The 21,829-nt window shown below is 34.2% G+C and overlaps 2 protein-coding genes and 1 long non-coding RNA gene across 4 annotated transcripts; 2 read left to right on the top strand and 1 right to left on the bottom strand.

The window, feature by feature from the left end:
* The first annotated feature begins 9,697 nt into the window (after positions 1-9,697).
* Positions 9,698-15,367, top strand: LOC107845731 (transcription factor ILR3). Of its 2 annotated transcripts, XM_016690206.2 has the most exons (6): positions 9,698-9,922; positions 12,731-12,781; positions 13,524-13,586; positions 14,416-14,493; positions 14,573-14,735; positions 14,879-15,367. In XM_016690206.2, the coding sequence occupies exons 1-6, from the start codon at positions 9,840-9,842 to the stop codon at positions 15,137-15,139; spliced, it is 699 nt and encodes a 232-aa protein (XP_016545692.1). In that variant the 5' UTR covers positions 9,698-9,839; the 3' UTR covers positions 15,140-15,367. The 2 variants fall into 2 exon arrangements, with proteins under 2 accessions (XP_016545692.1, XP_016545690.1); XM_016690204.2 differs by lacking the exon at positions 12,731-12,781 and having other exon boundaries at positions 9,699-9,982.
* A 641-nt stretch (positions 15,368-16,008) lies between these two features.
* On the bottom strand, positions 16,009-19,764 carry LOC107845385 (probable galacturonosyltransferase 12). The gene is made up of 6 exons (XM_016689675.2): positions 19,542-19,764; positions 18,936-18,991; positions 18,216-18,371; positions 17,137-17,727; positions 16,726-17,028; positions 16,009-16,566 (listed from the first exon to the last, which is right to left on the bottom strand). Exons 1-6 carry the CDS (start codon positions 19,762-19,764, stop codon positions 16,282-16,284), a joined length of 1,614 nt encoding a protein of 537 aa, XP_016545161.1. The 3' UTR covers positions 16,009-16,281.
* Positions 17,540-21,371, top strand: LOC124888088. The gene is made up of 2 exons (XR_007046032.1): positions 17,540-17,679; positions 19,215-21,371. It is a non-coding gene; the product is annotated as an uncharacterized LOC124888088 (long non-coding RNA).
* Positions 21,372-21,829: the final 458 nt, after the last annotated feature.

Raw genomic sequence — 21,829 nt, 5'->3', positions numbered from 1 at the left:
ACAAAGTTTGGACATCTTCAATTTTTTTTTTTTTGTTACTTTACCAATTTTTCATACAAATAGTGGCAATTATTTTTAAAAAAAATAGAGTAAAGCGTCTGGTACTCCTGAACTATGATCAAATTTGCTACAATACATTTCAACTTCATGAGGGTGCTATTACCCCTAAACTAAATTTTAGCGTATTTTTGTCAACTTTTTTAGCTGACGTATCATCTTTGACGTTGTCCTATTTTATGTGATAAAAGTGTCACATCTGCTCAAAGGGTGAATAAAATAAGCTAAAATTTAGTTTACGGGGTAATAGGACTTTTGTGAAGTTGGAGTCTGTCTTAACAACTTTGATCATAGTTCGGAGAGGAGATGACCGGGGGGGGGGGGGGGGGGGGGGTGTTTGGGGGGTTTCTCAAAAAAAAAAATCTTGAAGGGATGGAATCGAGGTTTCATTAGTTGAAAACACATCTTGGATAATCTATATGCTTTGTTTGTCGAACATTTGCGATCGAGACATCATAAATTGATCTGCAGACGTTGCACTCGATAAATCTACTCAGAATCAACTGACTAGAGGTTGAAAATTACTCCGCCTTCATACGCGAGGTCATAAGTTTTCTCATGCGTTACCATAAATAAAAATGAATCGAATCGAATCGACTTAACTCGATTGATTAGACTGTAATTTTGTTATAATTATTTTCATTTCTAACAAATCTCAAGGACATTATGTTGGATAAAATTACAACAAAAAAAGATAAATAAACATAATATTAATTGGGACATGTTCAATGTACTGTCAACTTAACTTATCAAACTGACAATAGTAATTATATTACTTAATTAGGGAAGGATGAATAATTAATTGATTAATTAATTTATTCCTTGTTTAATTAAGTGGCTTACCTCTAACTTGCACAACTAGATTTAGAATATCTTATCTGTCATCACTAGATTTAGATAAAAATGTTCAAAAAATTGTTATTCTCTCGATTCAATTTTACTTGTCACTTTACGCTTCTCGAAAGTCAAATTATATAAATTTTGATCAATATTTTAAAATATATTTTCATCATATTAATATAAGAAAGATTGCGACTTGTAGCATTTTTCTTATAGTTTTTGAACATTTGAACTTAAAATTTAAAATATTAAATTATTCTGCTTTAAAGTTTAACCAAATTGATTTTCATAAAGCAAAACGTGACAAGTGAAAATGAATGAAGGGAGTAAATCCAATCGTCTAACCTCTTAAACTGATAAACATTTATTTGTACTCGATATTTATATCAGTCTAATACTGGTGGTGCCAAATTTTTACTAAAGAGAATCAAAATATAAACAAGTAGACACACGAAGAAGATAAGAAAATTCAACATATATATATATATATATCAAGGTGATTCAACACACTTGTACTATAAAACCAAAATGTACTTAGGTTTTTCTATTATAGTTGCTATTAGTTTTTCGATTTCAAATTTTGTAGGTATTTTTTCCAAATTAAACTTATGGTTTAAATACTGGATTTTTCTGTCGATTTCTACTTCTTGAGACTTAAGATAATCTAAATTTTGCTCTATCTTATCTAGTGTCTTTTTATATTTATTCTGAGTAACTTCTATGTGGTCTAGAGTTCTTATTATACTATTATCTTTTTCCTGAATTTTTTCGCTTAAATTTATTAGAAAGTCTATTATTGTATTATATTGTTTATCTTCCGAATGTAAAATATGTTCTCCTTGATTAAAATTACACCTTATGGTAGAATTATTTTTTAATATTCTGTATTTCTTTTCAGGTTGGAATCTGAGATCTAGGTAATCGAGATGTTTTAATGAAGCTATCTTGTTTATCCTAAGTGGTTTAAGTTAAGATATTTTTTGCTTAGCTTAGTTTGATATTTTAATCTACTGTTTGTATAGGTTATATCCAAATCTATTTCCTGTATATGTTTTATTAGCCTAGATTGGTCGTTAATTAAAGCTTTTTTATAGCCTAGATTGGTCGTTAATTAAAGCTTTTTTATAATAATTTGATGCTATGGTAACTATTTCGTCTGTTTCTTTAAAATTTAAAATGTCGGTTTCTATATTTCTTATTTCTTTATTTAACAGCTCTAATCTTTCTACAAATTGTTTTCGGATTTTTACAAGTTGATGTTTATATATAAATTCTCTGTAATATTGACTTTGAATTTCTCGTATAAACTCAATATATCTAATTGGCATTTATTATCCTAACTGATAAGCTTTTCTGTTAATGCGTTCTCTAAGCCACTTTATGGCTGAAGTACTATTTTCTAAGTCTCTCTCACAACCTTGTATCTCCCAATTTACTGCACTTAATAAGTCGTTATAATAAACTTTATATTTTCCATTAACTTTTAGTAGCCTTTTTTGGCCTCCTTCTAAATTACGTTTTTTAGTTAATATGTTGTTTCTTTTTCTAATTTCTCTATATAAGTAGAAATACATACACCTTATATCTTGGAAAGATCTATGTTTTTTCATAAAAATTTATAAAACTTTGCGAGTTAGTATTTATACATGCCTCTAGGTAACATTTTTTACATTTAGCTCTGTTGTCTTTACTTGGGTACCAATTACATATACGGCATCGATTACTATCTAAACCCTTATTTCTTTGAAATTCATGTATACATTCTTGATTAACATTCATTAAATTATTAATCATTAGGTTGCTTAAGTCTAAATCTTCCATTTCTTGACCTAGCTCATTAACTAGGTTATCCTCGTCTGATTCAGAAGAGTCGGATTTTTGATTATCTTTATCATTTATGTCAATACTTATTATTGAGTATATACTTTCCGTATCGGACATATATTCATCTACGTTTAATAAAGTTTCTTGGAAATCTTCTATTAATTGAGAATTTCTAGTTCTATTATTATTTCTCTTAGGACATACGTTGGCTAGATGGTCTATACTGCCACACGTATAACATTCTAGTTTATTTTTATAATTTCTGTCGTTTCTATATTTTCTAACATGTCGATCTCTATTTAACCAAGGTTTTTTAGCCTTTGACTTTCTTAAGAAGTATTGTTTTCTACTATATGGTTTCTGATTATTTTTTTTCTTATACTTTTTATGTTGTTTCTGATCATAATTTTGAGTTGTGTATATAACAGATTTACAGAAATTCATTTCATTTCTTTTCAATTGTTTTTGTATTTGTATGTTTGTACATTTTTCTGTTAATATATCCATTATATGTTGTGTTCTATGTCCTATTGTCCATTTTAAATTTGGGTTAGCAACTACCCCATCTCTCTTATACCATCTATCTTCTATTTCTCTTCCTAAAGCTCCTGGTAATTTATTAAACAATTTTTTACCTAATTCTTCATTAAAAGTATTTCCACTGACAGTACAATAATAGAAGTAGTCTTGTAGGAATTTCTTTATATATACCCAATGTGAAATACTTAATTGTTCTAGTTTTATTAACGCTTCCTTTTGTAGAGCTAATAATCCACTATTTGGATCTTTTCCTGTTAATAACATATGCATTTTATTTGTAAAATTATAGGGATTTGGCCCCATACTTAATAGAACCTGGAAGTCATATGAGCAATTTGTCTTAAAACTTTCCCACGTAGCCTTTGCAGATTCTCCTAGAAAAGTTTCTAAATATTTATACATTGTTTTTGTATCTGTTTCTGTATAATGTCTTAAGTAATCTGCAGCTACTATTCCTTTCCATAAGTCTATTACTGTATCCCACATTTGGGGATCATGTGCTGCTATATTTAGAATTTTACCTTTACTACCGCCTTCTTGTAGTTTAATTGGTTCCTCTATCGGCATTCTCTTTCCTCTATCGGCATTCTCTTTACCAATCTAGGCTAATAGAACATATACAGGAAATAGATTTGGATATAACCTATACAAACAGTAGATTAAAATATCAAACTAAGCTAAGCAAAAAATATCTTAACTTAAACCACTTAAGATAAACAAGATAGCTTCATTAAAACATCTCGATTACCTAGATCTCAGATTCCAACCTGAAAAGAAATACAGAATATTTTTAGAAGCAGAACTTATGAATTTAGAAGATACTAATACTAATCTAATATGCAATGAAGATAAAGAATTCTCTACTATTAAAGTTTTAGTAAAAATCAAAATAAAAGATGTCGAAATAGAAACTCTAGCATTAGTAGATCCCGGATGTACTAGCTGTTTAATCAATAAAGAAATAGTACCAGAACACTTATTAAAAATACTTGAAAAACCTATAATGGCTACTCAAATGGATGGATCACACAATATCTATAATTATTATATAGAGAAAGCTCAACTAAGCTTTTTAAATACATGCAATCAATTCTATAACCCAGTTTACAATGTTAATAAAATACTAGCACGAGATTTAAATATAGGATCAGATTTTGTTATAGGATTAAGATTTTGTATACAGAATCAAGGAGGATGTCTCTTGACAAGAGATGGAATAATGCTCTTTAAAAATTTAACTTATACACCAGTACAAACAGTAACATTGCCAACAGTATATAGAACATTAAACACAAATAAAACTAGACTGCTTCCAGAACCGTGTTGCGACAGTTGCCAAAACACTCAATGTCAAAACAGCAACCTGTCAAAAGAAAACAAAAATATAAAAGAAAACCTAGAAGAAGTTAGAAACTATACTCTGCTTAATGCAGAAGGACAAGAATGCCTAACAGATATCGAAAAAAGACTATACCCTAATAAGCATAGAAACTTAGTTTTATAATTTTAGAAAAGGAATAAATAAAATAGGAATAATAAACAATCCAAAAGATTTAGAAAATATAATCTCTATATTAGACGAAATGGAGATAATAGGAGAAAGACCGTTAGCCCATTGGGAAGCCAATGAGATAATGTGTAAATTAGATATAATTAATTTAGAATATACAATAAAAACGGCACCTATAGAAGCAAATAATGAAGATACTAAAGAATTCGATACACAAATAAAAGAACTCTTACAATTAGGAGTAATAAGAAGATCTACCTCTAAACATAGATCAGCTGCTTTTATGGTAAGAAATCATAGTGAACAAGTAAGAGGTAAAGCTCGTATGGTAATTAATTACAAAAGATTAAATGATAATACTAGAACAGATGCTTACAAACTACCAGATAAAAGTGAGTTAATCAATAGAATTCAAAATAAAAAGGTTTATAGTAAATTTGACTGTAAGTCAGGCTACTGGCAAGTCAAAATGCATCCAGATAACATAGAATGGACAGCATTCACATGTCCAAGCGGACATTTTGAATGGTTAGTTATGCCGTTCGGATTAAAAACAGCTCCGCCCATTTTTCAACGAAAAATGGATAACATATTTGGAGAATATAAACATTTTATCTTAGTATACGTAGATGATATTTTAGTATTTAGTCAAACCATGCAAGAACATTTAGGACACTTACAAGTAATTTTTAGACTATTTGTTAAACATGGTATAATAATAAGTAAAAAGAAGATGGAGTTATGCAAAACTTATATTAATTTTCTAGGAATAACCCTAGGAAATGGAAAAGTAAAACTACAACCACACATAGCTAAAAAGGTACTAGACATGCCAGATAAATTAGAAACAACAAAAGATTTACAAAAATTCTTAGGATTAGTAAATTATGCACGAAATTTTATTCAAGATTTAGGAAAAATAGCAGGACCTTTATATGCAAAAACAGGTAGCAAAGGACAAAAACATTTTAATATAGAAGATATTAAATTAGTTCAAAAAATAAAAGAAAAAATCAACAATATCCCGGACCTAAAAATTCCATTAGAATCAGACTACTTAATTATTCAAACAGATGGAAGTGACTTAGGATGGGGAGCTATTTTAAAAGCAAGACCTAATAAATATAGTAATAAAAGTGAAGAACAAATATGTGGATATCAAAGTGGCGCGTATAAAGAAAAAGGAAACATGAGCGCTATAGACTTAGAAGTATTAACTATCATATATGGTCTAAACGTTTTCAAACTGTACATACTAAATAAAGAAGAAATTTTAGTCAGAACAGATTGTGAAGCTATAGTTAAATTTCATCAAAAAATAAATGACAAAACTAGTAGCAGAAGAAGATGGCTAAATTTTACAGATACTATATCCGTTTACAAGAATATAGTATTCGAACATATAAAAGGAAAAGAGAACGAATTAGCTGACCAGTTAAGTAGACTACAGCTAGGAATAAATAAATAAGTTTTAATTTTACTCATTTGTTTTCAGCATGAGACCAACAGGACAACCTAATGGCATTTTCCAAACATGGTTAGAAGTATTAGACTCTATACAAGGTTTCAAAGCCCCTCTTTTTAAAGGTTTTAATGATTTTACAGAAGCCACTAATCATGCTAGGGGATATTTAGGGCCAAATTATTACATATCTCCTTCTCTTAGACAAAATCCAGACCAGATACCAAATCCAGACCAGATACCCCAGTACAACTTGCAAAAGGAAACTGGAAAGATTATTTTTTGTAACCATTGTTCTTCTATGACGGAAAACTTCAAAACGCTAAATGCCCAAAAGGAGTCACTCCTCATGGAAAACACTAGATTGATTAAACACATACAAATGTTAGAAACAAAACTCAGACAGCAGACTCCAGTAAGCAAAACTGATGCACAAACTCAGACCCCAACTCAGAGTTCTCCATCTCCTCAAAAAATGGATGAGAAGGGTGTGCATTTCCCAATAAATGCTCAGAAATTCACTGTACCGGATGTTGGTACAGCTAGTCCGATTCAAACGGTGATCGGTAAAGACAAATCAAATCCGTTCATGGCTGTCACTTTGCCAAAAAGTGAAGATGAAGGCTGCTCTTCATCAAAAGCTAAAATAAGATCTAAGACTTAAAAAAAGACTTTAATATCCAAGAGAAAAAGTGAGACGATAGAGACAATAATTAAACAGACTCTAGACAGATTTTTTAGTAACCAAACGCAAGACAAATATATGGATGGACTACCAGACGAACAGCCGGATAGCACTGTACCAGAAATAAATAATACAGATAATAATTCTGCAAGATCAAATGAAGAAGATAGCATAGCACAATTCCAGGATGCTCAGGATCCATATGAAGACGACGACTCAGGCATGAGCTTCGACTCCATAGCCCTGCACAACTTGGATACGTAAAAATACTCTACAGTTGTAAAGATACTCTACAGTTGTCATAGTTTTGTATTATTAGCTAGTATGGTCAAGTGGGAATGCCCACTTTATGTCTTGTAAAAGTCAGAGTCAGTCTGAGTGCTTCCTTTATCACTACTTTCTAAAAAGAAAGAAAAACTGTTGAAGCACGCGTCAAAATAAGTATGAAAGAAAATTAATAACGCATGTGACGATGGGGCCCAAAGCGTACCCGACTTGCATTATTAAAGTTTTCTTTCTTATCCCTTATCTAAAAGTGTCGGCCAATTATGTTGCGGCCACGTAGTAGCTTTAGAATCACTCCTTTATGTACATTTTTCCTATAAAAGGAGCACATCTTGTAGTAGAAAGGCAGAGAGAAAAAATCAACCAACCTAAAAACTCGCCTGAAATGTTTAAACCTTCCCTCCCAAAAAACTTGTCTAACCCAGTCGTTCTTGTATAAACTTTGTAACATCGTGGTTTAAATAAAAGCTTCAAGTTTTCTATTCGATCTTTAGGGGGTTCCCGAAAGGGAAACCTCTCTCCTAGTTACTTCATGTAAGTTCTTATTTTCATATTTTCCCCACAAAAATATTTATATTCATGTTCTTATATAGGTTTTAAATAGTTTTTTTTTTGTGCATAACCATGTAAATTAAACTGTCTATAACCTTCTTACCCTTAGTATATGGTTAGCCTCTTAATTTCTTAGTATCAACGATGGATTAACCTGTAAATTCCTAGGAATTTTGGCTTTTTTAGTCCAAAAGGTCTGCACACTAGACAAAGGACGATTGTTAGCTGCCAGATAAAAATTTTTCGGGGTGTGGTTAAAGAAGTATGATGTTAAGAACATAGACTAAGAGGAAGAGATGAACAGGGTTAAAAAAAAAAAAAACTCTGGGGAAAATAAGAATGAAAACATGAAGAAACAGTAGGAAAGAGGGAGTACTGAGTAGGTTTTTACAAACTGATATATCATTAGTCATTAAAAATTGAAATTTACCATTGGTTGTATCGAAACGGTTCTTTAGCATTAGTTTGTTTTTGAACTACTTTATTTAATTGAAATATTTTACTTTATTGAAATATCCGACTATTTTGGTATCAGAGCAAGAAGGTTTTGGGAACATTACCTACTAACTCGCAAAGTTTTATAAATTTTTATGAAAAAACATAGATCTTTCCAAGATATAAGGTGTATGTATTTCTACTTATATAGAGAAATTAGAAAAAGAAACAACATATTAACTAAAAAACGTAATTTAGAAGGAGGCCAAAAAAGGCTACTAAAAGTTAATAGAAAATATAAAGTTTATTATAACGACTTATTAAGTGCAGTAAATTGGGAGATACAAGGTTGTGAGAGAGACTTAGAAAATAGTACTAATGTACTTTTGTAATTTTATTTTTTATACCAAAGTATTTTTTATTTACATTTTATATACCAAAGTGTACTTGGTGCATTGTATTCAATCCCCTTTTCTCCAACATGTATAATATAATTTTAATCCATAAACTGAAATCAAACTATATAGTAATATGTACTATAAAAGAAAAAATTTAAACAAGATTTTTTAAATAGGTAATATCTTAAATGGTATTTTAAATTTTTACCAACTGTCATATATAAGACAAGATTTAACATAAGATCCCAAACATAATTATCAAGCTTATAATAACATTTTTCTTTTACTAGATATAAAATAATAATAATAATAATAATAATAATAATAATAATAATAATAATAATATAACTACTTGGATTTTAAGTGATATATATTTCAATTTACACTAATTAGTCGAATTTAACATGATATAATAAGATAGACTAGACTAGATCTGCACGACCCTCCTAATAATATTCATAAATGATTTGGGTTGAAATATATTGCGACTTATCAGATATATTGAGTCATATGATATTTTTCGTTCTTCCAACTTATTGAGTCCTTTCTTTCGTGATGAACAGTTGACACCAGTCCTATGTTTCGTCCTCGTAAATCGAGGAGAAAGGGGCTTGGTGAAAAAAGGAGTGTACCATGAAAGAAACAAGGAGGGTTTACGTACGAATCTCTATATTATTGCACTCCGTTTAGGATTAGGATTACGCGTAGACCTGTTCAAGGGGTCGTTTGATTGGAAAATAAGTTATCCTGGGATTATTAATTTCGGGATTAGGTATCCCACCCTTAAAGAGGGATAAGAAAAATACTACAATCCCGCAATAACTAATCTCGGGATGAGTTATTTCAGACATTTTATCCCAATCAAATATGGAATAAGCTCCTTTTTTAAATTAATCTCGAAATTAGTTATCTTTATTCCTCCCGACAAACCAATCCTTAAGTCAACTTGTTATAGTAGTTGACTTTCCTTAATCACATTGGCTGATATTTCCATTTTAAGAATAAAAATTAAAGTAGTACATGACCCCCTCAATTTGTAGAATATTAAAAAATACCCCCTGAAGTTTCTATAATCATCAGATTCCCCCAATATATAAATTTAATCTTCAAACCAAAAGTTCAAAACACGCCAATCATTCCAATTTTCAATCTTTGATAAACCCCTTTGTTTAAATTCTTTCCCTTTTCTCTTTTCTTGAAATTCCGGTGGGAAAAATTATATTTTCTTGAAATCCCGGCGAGTGATCGGAGATGGGGTCACCGGAAAATATCAACTGGTTATATGACTATAATTTTGATGAAGACTTGTCAACCCCTCATGCTAATTTCTCAATTTCAACATCTGCCTTTTCTTGGTCTATGCAAAGTGCCTTCAATGGTTCAACTAACTTTAGGTACCTATTTGTTAACCTAACTTTTCGTTTGTCTGTTTAAAAAAAATAAAAATTACTCCTTTGGTCATCTAACTAAGAAAAATAATATATATGTTGCAAATTATCTAGCGTGTGATATCCCTTTTGTTGTTTACTTTTATGTTTTTTTGTTGGTTATACTGGTATCTGTCCTGAGCCGGGCTCTATCGGAAGCTCTCTACTTCTATCTTGAGGTACTGGTATGGACTGGTACACTTTACCCCTTGACCCCACTTTGTGAGAATACACTGTGTGTGTTGTTGTTGTTACTATATCAAAATAGAAGGGGAGTGTTGGAGTAACTTGTAAAATTGCTGCCGTGTGATCAAGGTCACTGCTTCAAAGCCTTGGAAACAGTTTCTGATAGAAATGTAAGGTAAGACTGCATACAATACACCGTTAGTGCATCGGGCTGTCCTTTAGAAGTACAAGTAACAAAAGGGAGTCTTGGAGTAACTGGTAAAGTTGTTGCCATATAACCAGGGGTCACGGGTTCAAGTCTTGGAAACAGCCTCTAGCAGAAATGTAAAGTAAGGCTACGTACAATACACCCTTGTGGTGGGGCCCTTCCCCGAACCTTGCATATAGCGGGAGCTTTAGTGCACCGGACTACCCTTTATTTACTATATCAAGATAGAATTAATTAAATTTTTTTGTGTTGTTGTTGTTGTTACTTCTCGATAGAGCTGAATGTAGATATAGAGGATTCATATAGTTGACTCGAACTAAAAGTTGGGATCTTTTAGCTGATTGATGACTTTTGTTGCTTCCTAATAGAGCAGAAGGGATACAGGAGATTCATATAACTGTTACTGAAAGTTGGGCTCTTTTAGCTGATTGATGAGTCTTGTTACTTCTCAATGTGGCGGAATAGATATAGACTACAGAGAATTCATATTTTTGACTTGAACGAAAAGGCGAGATCTTTAGCTGATTCATGAGTTTTGTTGTTTCCTAATAGAGCAGAAGGGATACAGAAGGATCATATAACCATTACTAAACGTTAGGCTCTTTAGCCAATTGATGAATCTTGTTTCCTTAAAGAAAGTTGGAATGATGATAAAGGATTCACATAGTTGATCCCAATTAAAATTTTGGATCTTTTAGCTGATTAATAGTCTTTGTTACTTCTCGATATAGCGGAATAGATATAGGATTCATTTAGCTGACTCTACTTTTTAGCTTGTTAATGAGTTTTATTGCTTTCAAATTAAGCAGAATTGATATAGAAGATTCGTTAAAAGCTGGGTTCTCTTAGTTGATTGAGGAGTCTTGTTTCTTTTGAATAAAGTTGGAATATTGATAAAAGATTCAGACCCAACTAAAAGTTAGCGGAAAGATGGAGAGGATTCATATAGTTGACTTGACTCTGACTAAAAAGTAGGGATCTTTTAGCTGATTGATGAATTTTGTTGCTTCCGAATAGAGCAGAATAGATACAGAAGATTCATAACTATTACAAAAAGTTGGGCTATTTTAGATGATTGATGAGTCTTGTTTCCTTGAATAAAAAGAAGTTGGAAGTTTTATAGAGGATTGATGTAGCTAACCAATTGAAAGTCGTACCTTTTAAATTGATGAGTTATGTTGCTTCTGCATAGAGAAGTATGGATACCGAAGCGTCATACCAAGAGTTGGGCTCTTTTAGCTGATTAATGAGTCTGGTTCCTTTGAATAAAGTTGGAATGTCTGTAAAAGATTCATAGAGCTGACGCCAACTAAATTTTGGGAATTGGGATATTAGGTGATTAATTACTAAGCTTATGGTAACCATTTTCTTTTACTAGAAAAGGAATAATCGTATGACAACTTGAGTTTAAGTGATATAATTGAATTTACACTAATTATTGAAATTTAACATGATATAACAAGTAGATTATCAATCAATGCCCATTAAATAGGAGTTTAAGTTGTGTGCGATGACAATGCCATATATTTTTATACTAGCAGAGTAGCAGGTCATCTAAAAGATAATTGCAAATAAATCTATTTAACAAACATTGATTAGTAACCTACAATGAATGATAAGTACTATGTTAAACAATGTAAATTACATCGATGGTGTAAAAATTTGTTACACGATCAGTGCATATAACTTAAATTCATTGAATAGAGTTATCTGCAATCATCTTTTAAATGATCTGATGGCGTAAATATTTTTATTCTAGAGTTATAAGCGAAGTAGACTAAGAAAGGGACTTGACCCAATGTCAAATAGGACAAAAGCTCAGAGTGAGATGAGGTAGAGATCCATAATGGCTTCACTGTCTGAAAACTGAACAAGAAAAACTCCTTACGCAACCTTTCCGTTCGAATAACTCTAGAAATGTGCAACTCTGTAAACGTGTCATCCTAATTCTTCAGGTCAGAGAACTCTCTAAACGTGTCATCCTAATTTTTTCAGGTTAGAAAACTCTGTAAACGTGTCATATTAAAATTTACCCTCTGAATTTTTTGTAATTGTCAGCTTCCCAATGTATAATTTCATCTCAAGCCAGTAGCACCAATCATTCCAACTTCCATTCTCTAATCTGAGTAATTGAAAAAACCTTTCCGGAAATTCTTTCCCTTTTCTCCTTTCCAATTCCAATTATTTTTTCTAGCCGTAAGAAATTCGTTTTCGTGGAATTCCAGCGGTTGATCGGAGATGATTACACCTGAAAACATCGACTGTTTGTATGACTACAATTTCTATGCTATATCCATCCCTGCCAATTTCTCATTTTCAGCATCTGGGTTTTCTTGGTCTATGCAGGGATTTAATGGTTCAACTAACGCTAGGTATCTATTTAGTAATTCAAAATTTGTGTTACTGATTCTGTGCTGTATCTGCTAAATTTGGTAAGTTTAGCCGATTGATGAATTTTTTTGCTTCCAAATTAAGCGGAATAGATATAGAAGATTCATATAAAAAGTCAGTTCTTTTAGCTGATTGATGAATCTTGTTTCTTTTGAATAAAGTTGGAATGCTGATAAAAGATTCACATAGCCGATCCAATTAAAATTTGGGATCTTTTAGCTGATTAATGAGTCTTTGTTGCTTCTTGATAGAGCGGAATAGATATAGAGGATTCATATACTTGACTCGAACTAAAAGTTGGGATCTTTTAGCTGATTGATGAGTTTTGTTGCTTCCTAATAGGGCAAAAGGGATACAGGAGATTCATATAACCGTTACTGAAAGTTGGGCTTTCTTAGCTGATAGATAGTTTTGTTACGGATTCATATAACCGATCCCATTTATCTGATTGCTGAGTTTTATTGCTTCCAAATAAAGCAAAATGGATGCAGAAGATTCATAGCCATTACTCAAAGTTGGCTTCTTTAACTGATTGATGAGTAGTCTTGTTTCTTTGAATAAAGTTGGAATGTCAAATAAAGGATTCATATTGCAGACGGCAAGACCCCCAACTAAAAGTTGGGATCTCTTAGCTGATTCTATCCCTTTTATCCAGCATATACAATATGTATTCAGTTCCTTTTTGATTGTGTTCTGACCTCTTTGATTTCATGTCTATTTTAGTGTTGATATTGATGGTTCAATTGGTGAATCGGACTGCCTGAAGGAAAGCGGTTCTAAGAAAAGGTAAAAGCTTTTGCTGTTTAGGGACATTTTTGTGTATTTCCTAAGCATAGAGATCTAATGTTGCACTAACTCATGACTATTATCAAGTCAGGTTTGATCTGCTTAGCTACTTGGCTCTTACAATTGTTAAAGAATAGTGACAAACTCTTCCCTACCTTTGTTTCATTTTTGAGTATTCCTTTTCCACTATTATCTAGAACATTCATAGTTCAGAAAATATCGGTCACGTTAATGCTTTTAATTAGTAGAGTTTTAATGATTTTGTCCTGTTCTCTCGTGTTCTTTTAACGGCCCATATGGAGGACTTATATTCTTTAAACAGCCTTCTGAAGGTTGCATAGAGATTTAGTTCTCTTCGCTCTATTTGTAAGAAGTTGCTATGCCCCAGCAATTCCACAAATTTAGTTTAGAGTCAAATTCTCTTGATGTAATGATGGTACACAGAGAAGCAGTCTCCGATCTCTTATTCTCTTTTGGTGCACCCATGTAGTTCCTGTTTGTATAGAGGGTTGGGTGTCTTTTGGAGAGAACCTTATTTTGTAGGTTTTTCTTTTTTTGGTATACCTCTTGTATACGGCCAAGATGGCCTTGTTATTATCAATGAAATCGTTTACTTGATAAAAAAAATGATGATACACTGAGCCCCCCTTACGATTCTCTTAGTTTCATAATTCTACTGTAAATTGAAACCAAAGATGAATTAATTTGTTTGTAGAAGTATACTCTTTGAGCTTTGTGTCCTCGTAGTATTGATTTTGGAAGGAAAGCCAGGTGCAGTCTTAGTGCATACCTACAGAACATCGTTTAATGTTTTCGACAATTGTTACAGGGCAAGAGTTGAATCATGCACCTCATCAAGTTCCAAAGCTTGCAGGGAGAGATTAAGGAGAGAGAAGCTGAATGACAAGTGGGGTCACTATTCATTCTTTTAGAATCATTTCACCGTTTATTTCATTTTATATATCGCTAAATGAATATGGTCTCAGGTTCATGGAATTGGCGGCGCTTCTTGAGCCTGGAAGGCCCCCCAAAACGGACAACAGCGCGATTCTTGTTGATGCTGTTCGCGTGGTGACACAGTTACGCGGTGAGGCTCAAAAGTTGAAAGACTCAAATTTGGATCTACAAGAAAAGATAAAGGAGTTGAAGGCGAGTATTTGTTACTTCCTTTCTGTTTGCTACTAGAATGTTGGCAAGTTTTGTCAATTCAGCAAAACAACCTGATGACGTGAAAAGCTAAAATCGCCTTTACTAGACTTCTTCCTGACTTTATGTATGTTTAACTTGTGTAGGTTGAGAAACATGAGCTTCGAGATGAAAAGCAAAGGCTGAAGTCTGAGAAAGAGAAGCTTGAGCAACAACTAAAGACTATGAGTGCACAGCCTGGCTTCTTGCCTCCTGCCATGCTCGGTGCGTTTGCTGCTCCAGTTCAAGCTGCAGTAAGCAAGCTGGTGCCAATCGTAAGTTACCCTGGGATGGCGATGTGGCAATTCATGCCTCCTGCTGCAATAGATACCTCACAGGACCACGTGCTTCGCCCTCCGGTTGCATAAGCTGGCAGCTAAATCCTATGATAGTTGACTTTACGCTGATGTTATTCTAGTCATATGCTCTTCTCTGTGTTAGTTTTTCCCTCCAGTCGTCTTGGTGTATTTGCTGGTTGATAGTAGTTCTCTTGTAACTTTTGAACTTTTAATGAGTTAATGCTGGTTTTCTCAACTGTAAATTTTAGCAGGTTCAACCTGGCATTTACATGTACATTCTTTTCCCTCCTGGTTAAATTCTTTGTTATTTCTTTCCTTTTGTTTGGCATGAATTTGAGGTGTGTGTTGTTGGAGGGTAACTGGCGAGAAGGCGTAAAAGAACTCTCTGAGAAGTCTTTTGTTTGCCTAGCTCCCAGGGCTTTGATCTAGTGCTAAGAGCGCGACGCGCTCTATGTGGATTAAGTGCTCATCACTGTCATTCAGGGAGTCGAGCCTATCACAAACAAAAGCCTAGTATTTAAGTGGAGAAGGGTAGAAGGGCGGGTGAGGTTCATTCTCTGCACTCGTTCTTTCCTTTTGTCTATTTGGTAATTTATTCTCCTTTAGGATCCTTAGTTCCTTTCATACTCTACTCGAGCCGACGGTCTATTGTAAACAGCGTCTCTACCTTCACAAGGTAAGGATAAGGCTGCAAACGCACCACCCTCCATAGAGCCCACCTGTGGGGTTACACTGGGTATGTTGTTGTTAGTTCCATACATATCAATTAGCATGGAATGGGAGCCGAGACTCCCTTCGTTCGATTTATGTGGCATTATTTCCTAATTCGTCTTTTCTGAAAAGAATAACATCTTTCTATATTTTGAAAACAATTATATGTCAATCTTCCTATTCTACCCTTAATGACATTCTTCTACAGTCGAACTACGCCAGATAAATTACATTGGAGGAGTATCCTTTTTTATTGTCATTGCAGGTATAATTTTGGTGAAAAATCCACCATGTACATTGTATAATTTGTAACTGCAGTATAAAATACATTGGCTGAACCAGAAATCATAGTAGATTTGAGGAGTTCAAGAATGTTAAGCTCGGGAGCTGTTGCCAATCTCGCGTCAGGGAGTGGCGAGACCTTCTATACATGGTTCACCTCTCTCAAAATTTTGTTTCTTGATTACAAGCAACATGGTTAACAAATCCCTTGCCTCATTTTAAGTAGCTCTTATATGACAGGTTGTGATAAATTTATCGGAGAAGTTGACGTATTTTGTCCACAGGGATCGAAGTTGAGGGAACGCTATATCAAGCCAAGGTTTTGCTCGGCCATTGAAGTGGATCACACCAGCACTCCGAGCATCTGCGATGCTCGTATTATCTTGGTACCCGAGTCCTAGCATGTGCCAAAAGGGGTCAATAGCATGGACATGACCATGAAATGCAATTAGTCCTGGAGGTAATGTTCCTAGCTGCCACAAACTTAGATCTGACTTCAAGTTCTGCAAAAGAAAAGGAAGACTACATCATCATCGAGTGCGTCAGTAAGTACTAATTGCAAAAGATTTACTAGCTAAAACAGAATTCTTGAATGTTTCATAATGTTCGTGATGCATGTCATTGAAGTAACAGTTGATGTCACTTGTAGAGTTGTAGTTAACCTGTTCCAGCCAGTAGTGGTATGCCTCGCTTATATTTGTTTCCCTCCATGCTTCTAGATCAAAAATGTTCATGCCATAGGCCCATGCACATTCATTAGGATTAAAGTTCTTCGATATGAGAGGATGCGAGAAATTCAAATAGCTTTTGAAGCGCTTTGCCATCACAAACTTGTCCTCTCCCCTACAGGTTTCTACCGCTCCATTCACCCTCCCATTCATGTCGATGTCCCATAGAGATGAAAGATCGGTTTGCACGACAATGTCATCATCCAGGAAAACTACCTTATCAAGACTGGGAAACAACTGCAAAGACATTTGTACTTTTCACTTCTCGGTAATAAAATTTAAAGTATTTCGGAGGACAGATGGACGTTTTGTGCTATTTAAGTGAGCTTTTATAACTTTCGTTACCTCTGGCAGATATATCCTTATGTGGTTCATCAGAGAATTGTATTTGGGACTGAGGGCTTGCAACTTTGCTGCAATGACATGAGGCTTTTCGGTTGTATTTGCTACAATTGCTGATGAGCCTCCCCTGAATTGTGACCTTGCTTTTTGATCTTTCTCCATTGCTTCCAGAACCGGAACCTTTCCCTTTGTTAACCAATCGAAATGGTGCAACGCTTTAACCTCGATGATTGAAGGTGTCAAAGGATGTAACGAAAACCAAGCTTGCATAGGTGAGAAGGTTTTTCTATCCGTGATAATGTGAAGGACAACTTTCTCAGGGCGGAAAGAGTTCTGGACAAGCGATGATGCAACGACAGAAGCAGCAAGAATATTGTCAGAGGCAAGGACAAAATGGAAGTATGAATTATCAACGAGGGCAGGAACAAGTTCCGCTGATGGTAACTGGAGACGGGCATTGGCATTGATGGAGTGCTCGTGTGCTAGCTTGAGATCAAGGCAGTGCAGCTGTTTCGGGATGCCACTAGATGCCACATGCCGATAAAGGTATTCTTGAATCTTGGCAGTTCTTGTTCTTTGTTCAAGGAGAGTTACCTTCAAGAAATTCAACATAATTTAGTAAATGAAAACATGCTCTCTCAAATAGCTTAAGCCTTCCGATGAGATGGTCATACAATTCAACACTAGTCAGACCTTAAGTAGTTAATATTATTACATTGTGAACGTGTCATGGCTGTTACTCCATTATCAACTGGTGTTCGTCCATTGGTCTGCTGCGGGCAATGTTGCTCAGACTCTCCAAAAATGTTGCCGCACCCATGTTGAACTTTTCAAAAATGCATTACTTTTAAAGTATCCGGCACACACCCGTGGGCAATTTTGAAGAGTCCAAGCAGCCTCACCTTGCATTTCTACAAGAGGCTGTCTCCGCAACTTAAACGACTGACATCTTACAATAGTCGAGAAAGTAAACCAAGTAAAATTCTTTGTTCGCATGCAGTTTTTTGTCTATGACATAATACGTTACCTTAAAATTACTTCATTTCTATATATGATGAAAAGGCATGGTAAGTACATAATACCATAGTTTTAAGCTTGACAGCAAAAGTTTCTGCATCTGGCCTTATATCCTTCATTTCTTCCATAAACTCTTCTAATGATTGAGGAGTATCAGGCCCTTCTTCGATTTCAACCTCGTCTGAAGGTTCTTCCAATACTTGATATATCACCTCAGGGACCTAACAATGTACAGAAGAATGAAGAATTTGAGCTAGTGATTTTAATAGAAGAAAATGACTCTACAAAGATCTCTCGTCTTTCATATACCGACCTCTTATGTTAATTTTTTGCTGATCTCTTGTGAAAAGGCGAAATAACTAAAAGAACAACAGGCGATTAAACCAATCTCCCCTAGACACTTTCTGAGAAATTGTTTTCTCTTCTCTTGCACCACGTTCTTTCTCACGTTATTGATGGGAATAACTGTGAATTGCAGTCGAGAGAGGACCAGTTCCTTAAGACTACTTTGTACTACAATTACACATATATGAGTATATGACTAAGCTACTCTTTTTTGATGTGTAACAATGAAGTAAATGACTCTACAAAGATGTCTTGTCTTTCATATACCGATCTCCTGTGTTATTTTTTGTACTGATCTGTTGTGTAAAGTGTGAAATAACTAGAAGAACATTTGTAATAGGCCATAACACCAATCTCCCTCTAGACGAGCACGATTCAAAGGAGATATCAAAGATACTATGCACATAAAAAGACAAAAAATATGGGGCTTAGAAGCATACAGTTGATTCGAGCTGTGTCCCCAAAATCCTTGGTCCAATTTTTCTCCCCAAGCAACCTGCCTTAGAATGAAATTTAGAGTTTCTTCAGTGGGAAAACAGTGTAAATTTACTGTCTTCGTATGTTCTTTATGTATTTTTAGCTAACATTATAAATCGATTTTGATAAGTTGAATCCATGGATCTGTAGATTTTTTGGTTCATCTACATGCTTTAGAGTTCTCTAGAAATTGTAAGAACATAAAGACGACCATCGTAATTTATGTTTTGCCTTCCATGCAGACAAAGAGGTGGATCATCTGATCTTGAAATAGGTCATCCCGGCTATCCCAATCTTTTATATGTTCATTTCGTCAGGTATCATATTCATTCTACAGGACCAAAACGAGGCCTTATAAGTTTCCTGATGTACCTGCATTCTGATATTATATCGCGCTGAAATATTTTCATATCATTCTATGTTTAGAAACATCATTTTTACTATTAACTAATGCTTCTTATATCTGCAGTAACTCGAGCACTATATTAATACAATGTCTTATACATGCCTCTTGATGTGGTGAACTCAGTTTCTGTTTAGACAGAGGAGAGAGTAAGAGAGAAACGTACCTAGTGTTGAACATTTTCGTTCTCCATCGATGGTGTCCACAGCGGTTAACACGAAGACAAACCGTAGAAGAAATGTAAAAAGCAGGAGGGAATAGAAGACCACGAGGTACGATATTCGTCTTGAGCCAACTTTTACTTTGATGAAATTCTTGAAACCTTTGGCTGGTAGGACAGTAACATGCCTCAAACTCGGCGATATGAGGAGCTGCATTGTGTGTTTCATTCAAAATGTTGTTACTATTTTGTGTTGTTGGTCTAGCTATTGATCAATTGGCAATCACTCATAATAAGGTTGTTGATGTTCAAAGTTGCTGTCATTCACCTAACCTTGCTTAGCATGAAGGTTACAAATTTTCTTGACAGAGAAGAAGACTATGTTGATTGTAGTAGTAGTAGTTTAACTTCTACACATTGAGGAGTTGTTTCATTTGCGAACAAGTTATTCTGGGATTGTTATAATAGCAGGATCGTTAAACGGGGATTATATGGTAACGAGATACTTTGCAGATGTCTTGGTGTAACTGGTAAAGTTGTTGTCATGTGAACGGGGACTACATGGTAATGAGAGATTTTGTGGATGTCTTGGCGTAATCGGTAAAGCTGTTGTCATGTGGACGGGGACTATATGGTAATGAGATATTTTTGGAATGTCTTAGCGTAACTGGTAAAGTTGTTGTCATGTGAACGGGGACTATATGGTAATGAGATATCTTGTGGATGTCCTGGCGTAACTGGTAAAGTAGTTGTCATGTGGACGGGGACTATATGGTAATGAGATATTTTGTAGATGTCTTGGCGTAACTGGTAAAGTTGTTGTCATATGAACGGGGACTATATGGTAATGAGATATCTTGTGGATGTCTTGGAGTAACCGGTAAAGTTGTTGTCATGTGAACGGGGACTATATGGTGATGAGATACTTTGTGGATGTCTTGGCGTAATTGGTAAAGTTGTTGTCATGTGAACGAGGACTATATGGTAATGAGATATTTTGTGGATGTCTTGGCGTAACTGGTAAAGTTGCTGTCATGCGACCAGGGGTAACAGGTTCGAGTTGTGGAAAGAATATCTTGCAGAAACGCTGGTTAACTTTGCGTACAATAGACTCTTGTGGTTCTCGGTTGTGCACTGGGCAGCCATTTTACCTTTTTATAGACGTTTGGATATATGGCGTATAATATAAACCATGCGTTTGGTTGTAACCATCAACAACAACAACATACCCAGTATATTCCCACCAAGTAGGGTCTGGGGAGGGTAAGTGTAAGCAGTCCATACCACTACCTCAGATGTGAGATAGAGAGGCTGTTTCCGATAGACCCCCGGCTCAAAATAAAACAATCTAGACAAGGTTTGGTTGTAACCATCGAGTTAAAAAAATGAAAGGTGTGACCTAGTCGTCAATACAGCAATTAAAGATATCGTCACGTTTATATTCCAGCGAAGATAAAAATACTACGTGATTCATTCCATATGTCTTAGTCTTGGTCGACAGAGTTATCTGTTGCTGGTTGGAGGTGGACGGTATCTTATGAAATTTATCGAAGTGCGTGCAAGCTGTCTACCACAATTATAAAATAAAAATAGGATAGATTACCTGCTATAACAGTCAAAAATATAGTATAGAATAAGTTTTTTGTAAATTTTTTTTTTTTTTTTTTTTATAAAAAAAAAACAAGTGTACAAATTAGAGAAAAAGAGAAAAGATAGTTTGGTGTTGTTTCACTTTGCCTTCACATGAAGTATTGTAAAGATTGAAAAAACATGAGGGAAAGTATAGGCTTTGTTGATTTGAACAGAGTTTCTAATAGACAATGACTTATTGTCTTCCTTCCTTTTTTTTTTAATAATCTTCGTGTTCGGATCAATTTATGCACATCTCGACTTATTTCACAGGATAATGTCATGTAGTGTTCGGATCAATTTATGCGCATCTCGACTTATTTCACGGGATAATAATGTCATGGCCTATAATAGGCATTTGAGTGTAGTAATTGTTAAAATGGGCATTTTTTGCGTAGGTTTTTGGTCGCACACCACGTAAATTATTTTAATCAAGAAATATGTTTTACACATCAATAGCGTAAACATATTATTTCAAGATTGATGCAGCTTAATCTATTGTAGCACGAATTCAAATTAATCAGACTCCAATACTGGTATCGAACATCGGATGGAAACCCACAAAAAAAGAAAAAAATTGTATCAAGTTATCCAATTATGTTTATCATAGAGATATAAATGTACTTATGTTATAGGTGATTTAATCGTGTAAAAATTACATCGGG

Source organism: Capsicum annuum, chromosome 10 (genome assembly GCF_002878395.1).
Source record: "Capsicum annuum cultivar UCD-10X-F1 chromosome 10, UCD10Xv1.1, whole genome shotgun sequence".
Lineage (NCBI taxonomy): Eukaryota > Viridiplantae > Streptophyta > Magnoliopsida > Solanales > Solanaceae > Capsicum > Capsicum annuum.
This window is presented reverse-complemented; position numbering and strand designations above follow the sequence as displayed.

What these genes read in the sequence shown, in the direction of transcription:
- LOC107845385 (XM_016689675.2), bottom strand. Translation starts at nt 19,764, where the DNA reads ATGAAACACACAATGCAGCTCCTCATATCGCCGAGTTTGAGGCATGTT. An exon ending in GGACACAGCTCGAATCAACT is followed by an intron (nt 18,372 to 18,935) that starts GTATGCTTCTAA and finishes GTACATTGTTAG; the next exon opens with GTCCCTGAGGTGATATATCA. An exon ending in CTGTCAAGCTTAAAACTATG is followed by an intron (nt 17,728 to 18,215) that starts GTATTATGTACT and finishes AATTTCTTGAAG; the next exon opens with GTAACTCTCCTTGAACAAAG.
- LOC107845731 (XM_016690204.2), top strand. Translation starts at nt 9,840, where the DNA reads ATGGGGTCACCGGAAAATATCAACTGGTTATATGACTATAATTTTGAT. An exon ending in AGAGAGAAGCTGAATGACAA is followed by an intron (nt 14,494 to 14,572) that starts GTGGGGTCACTA and finishes ATATGGTCTCAG; the next exon opens with GTTCATGGAATTGGCGGCGC. An exon ending in AAAAGATAAAGGAGTTGAAG is followed by an intron (nt 14,736 to 14,878) that starts GCGAGTATTTGT and finishes TAACTTGTGTAG; the next exon opens with GTTGAGAAACATGAGCTTCG.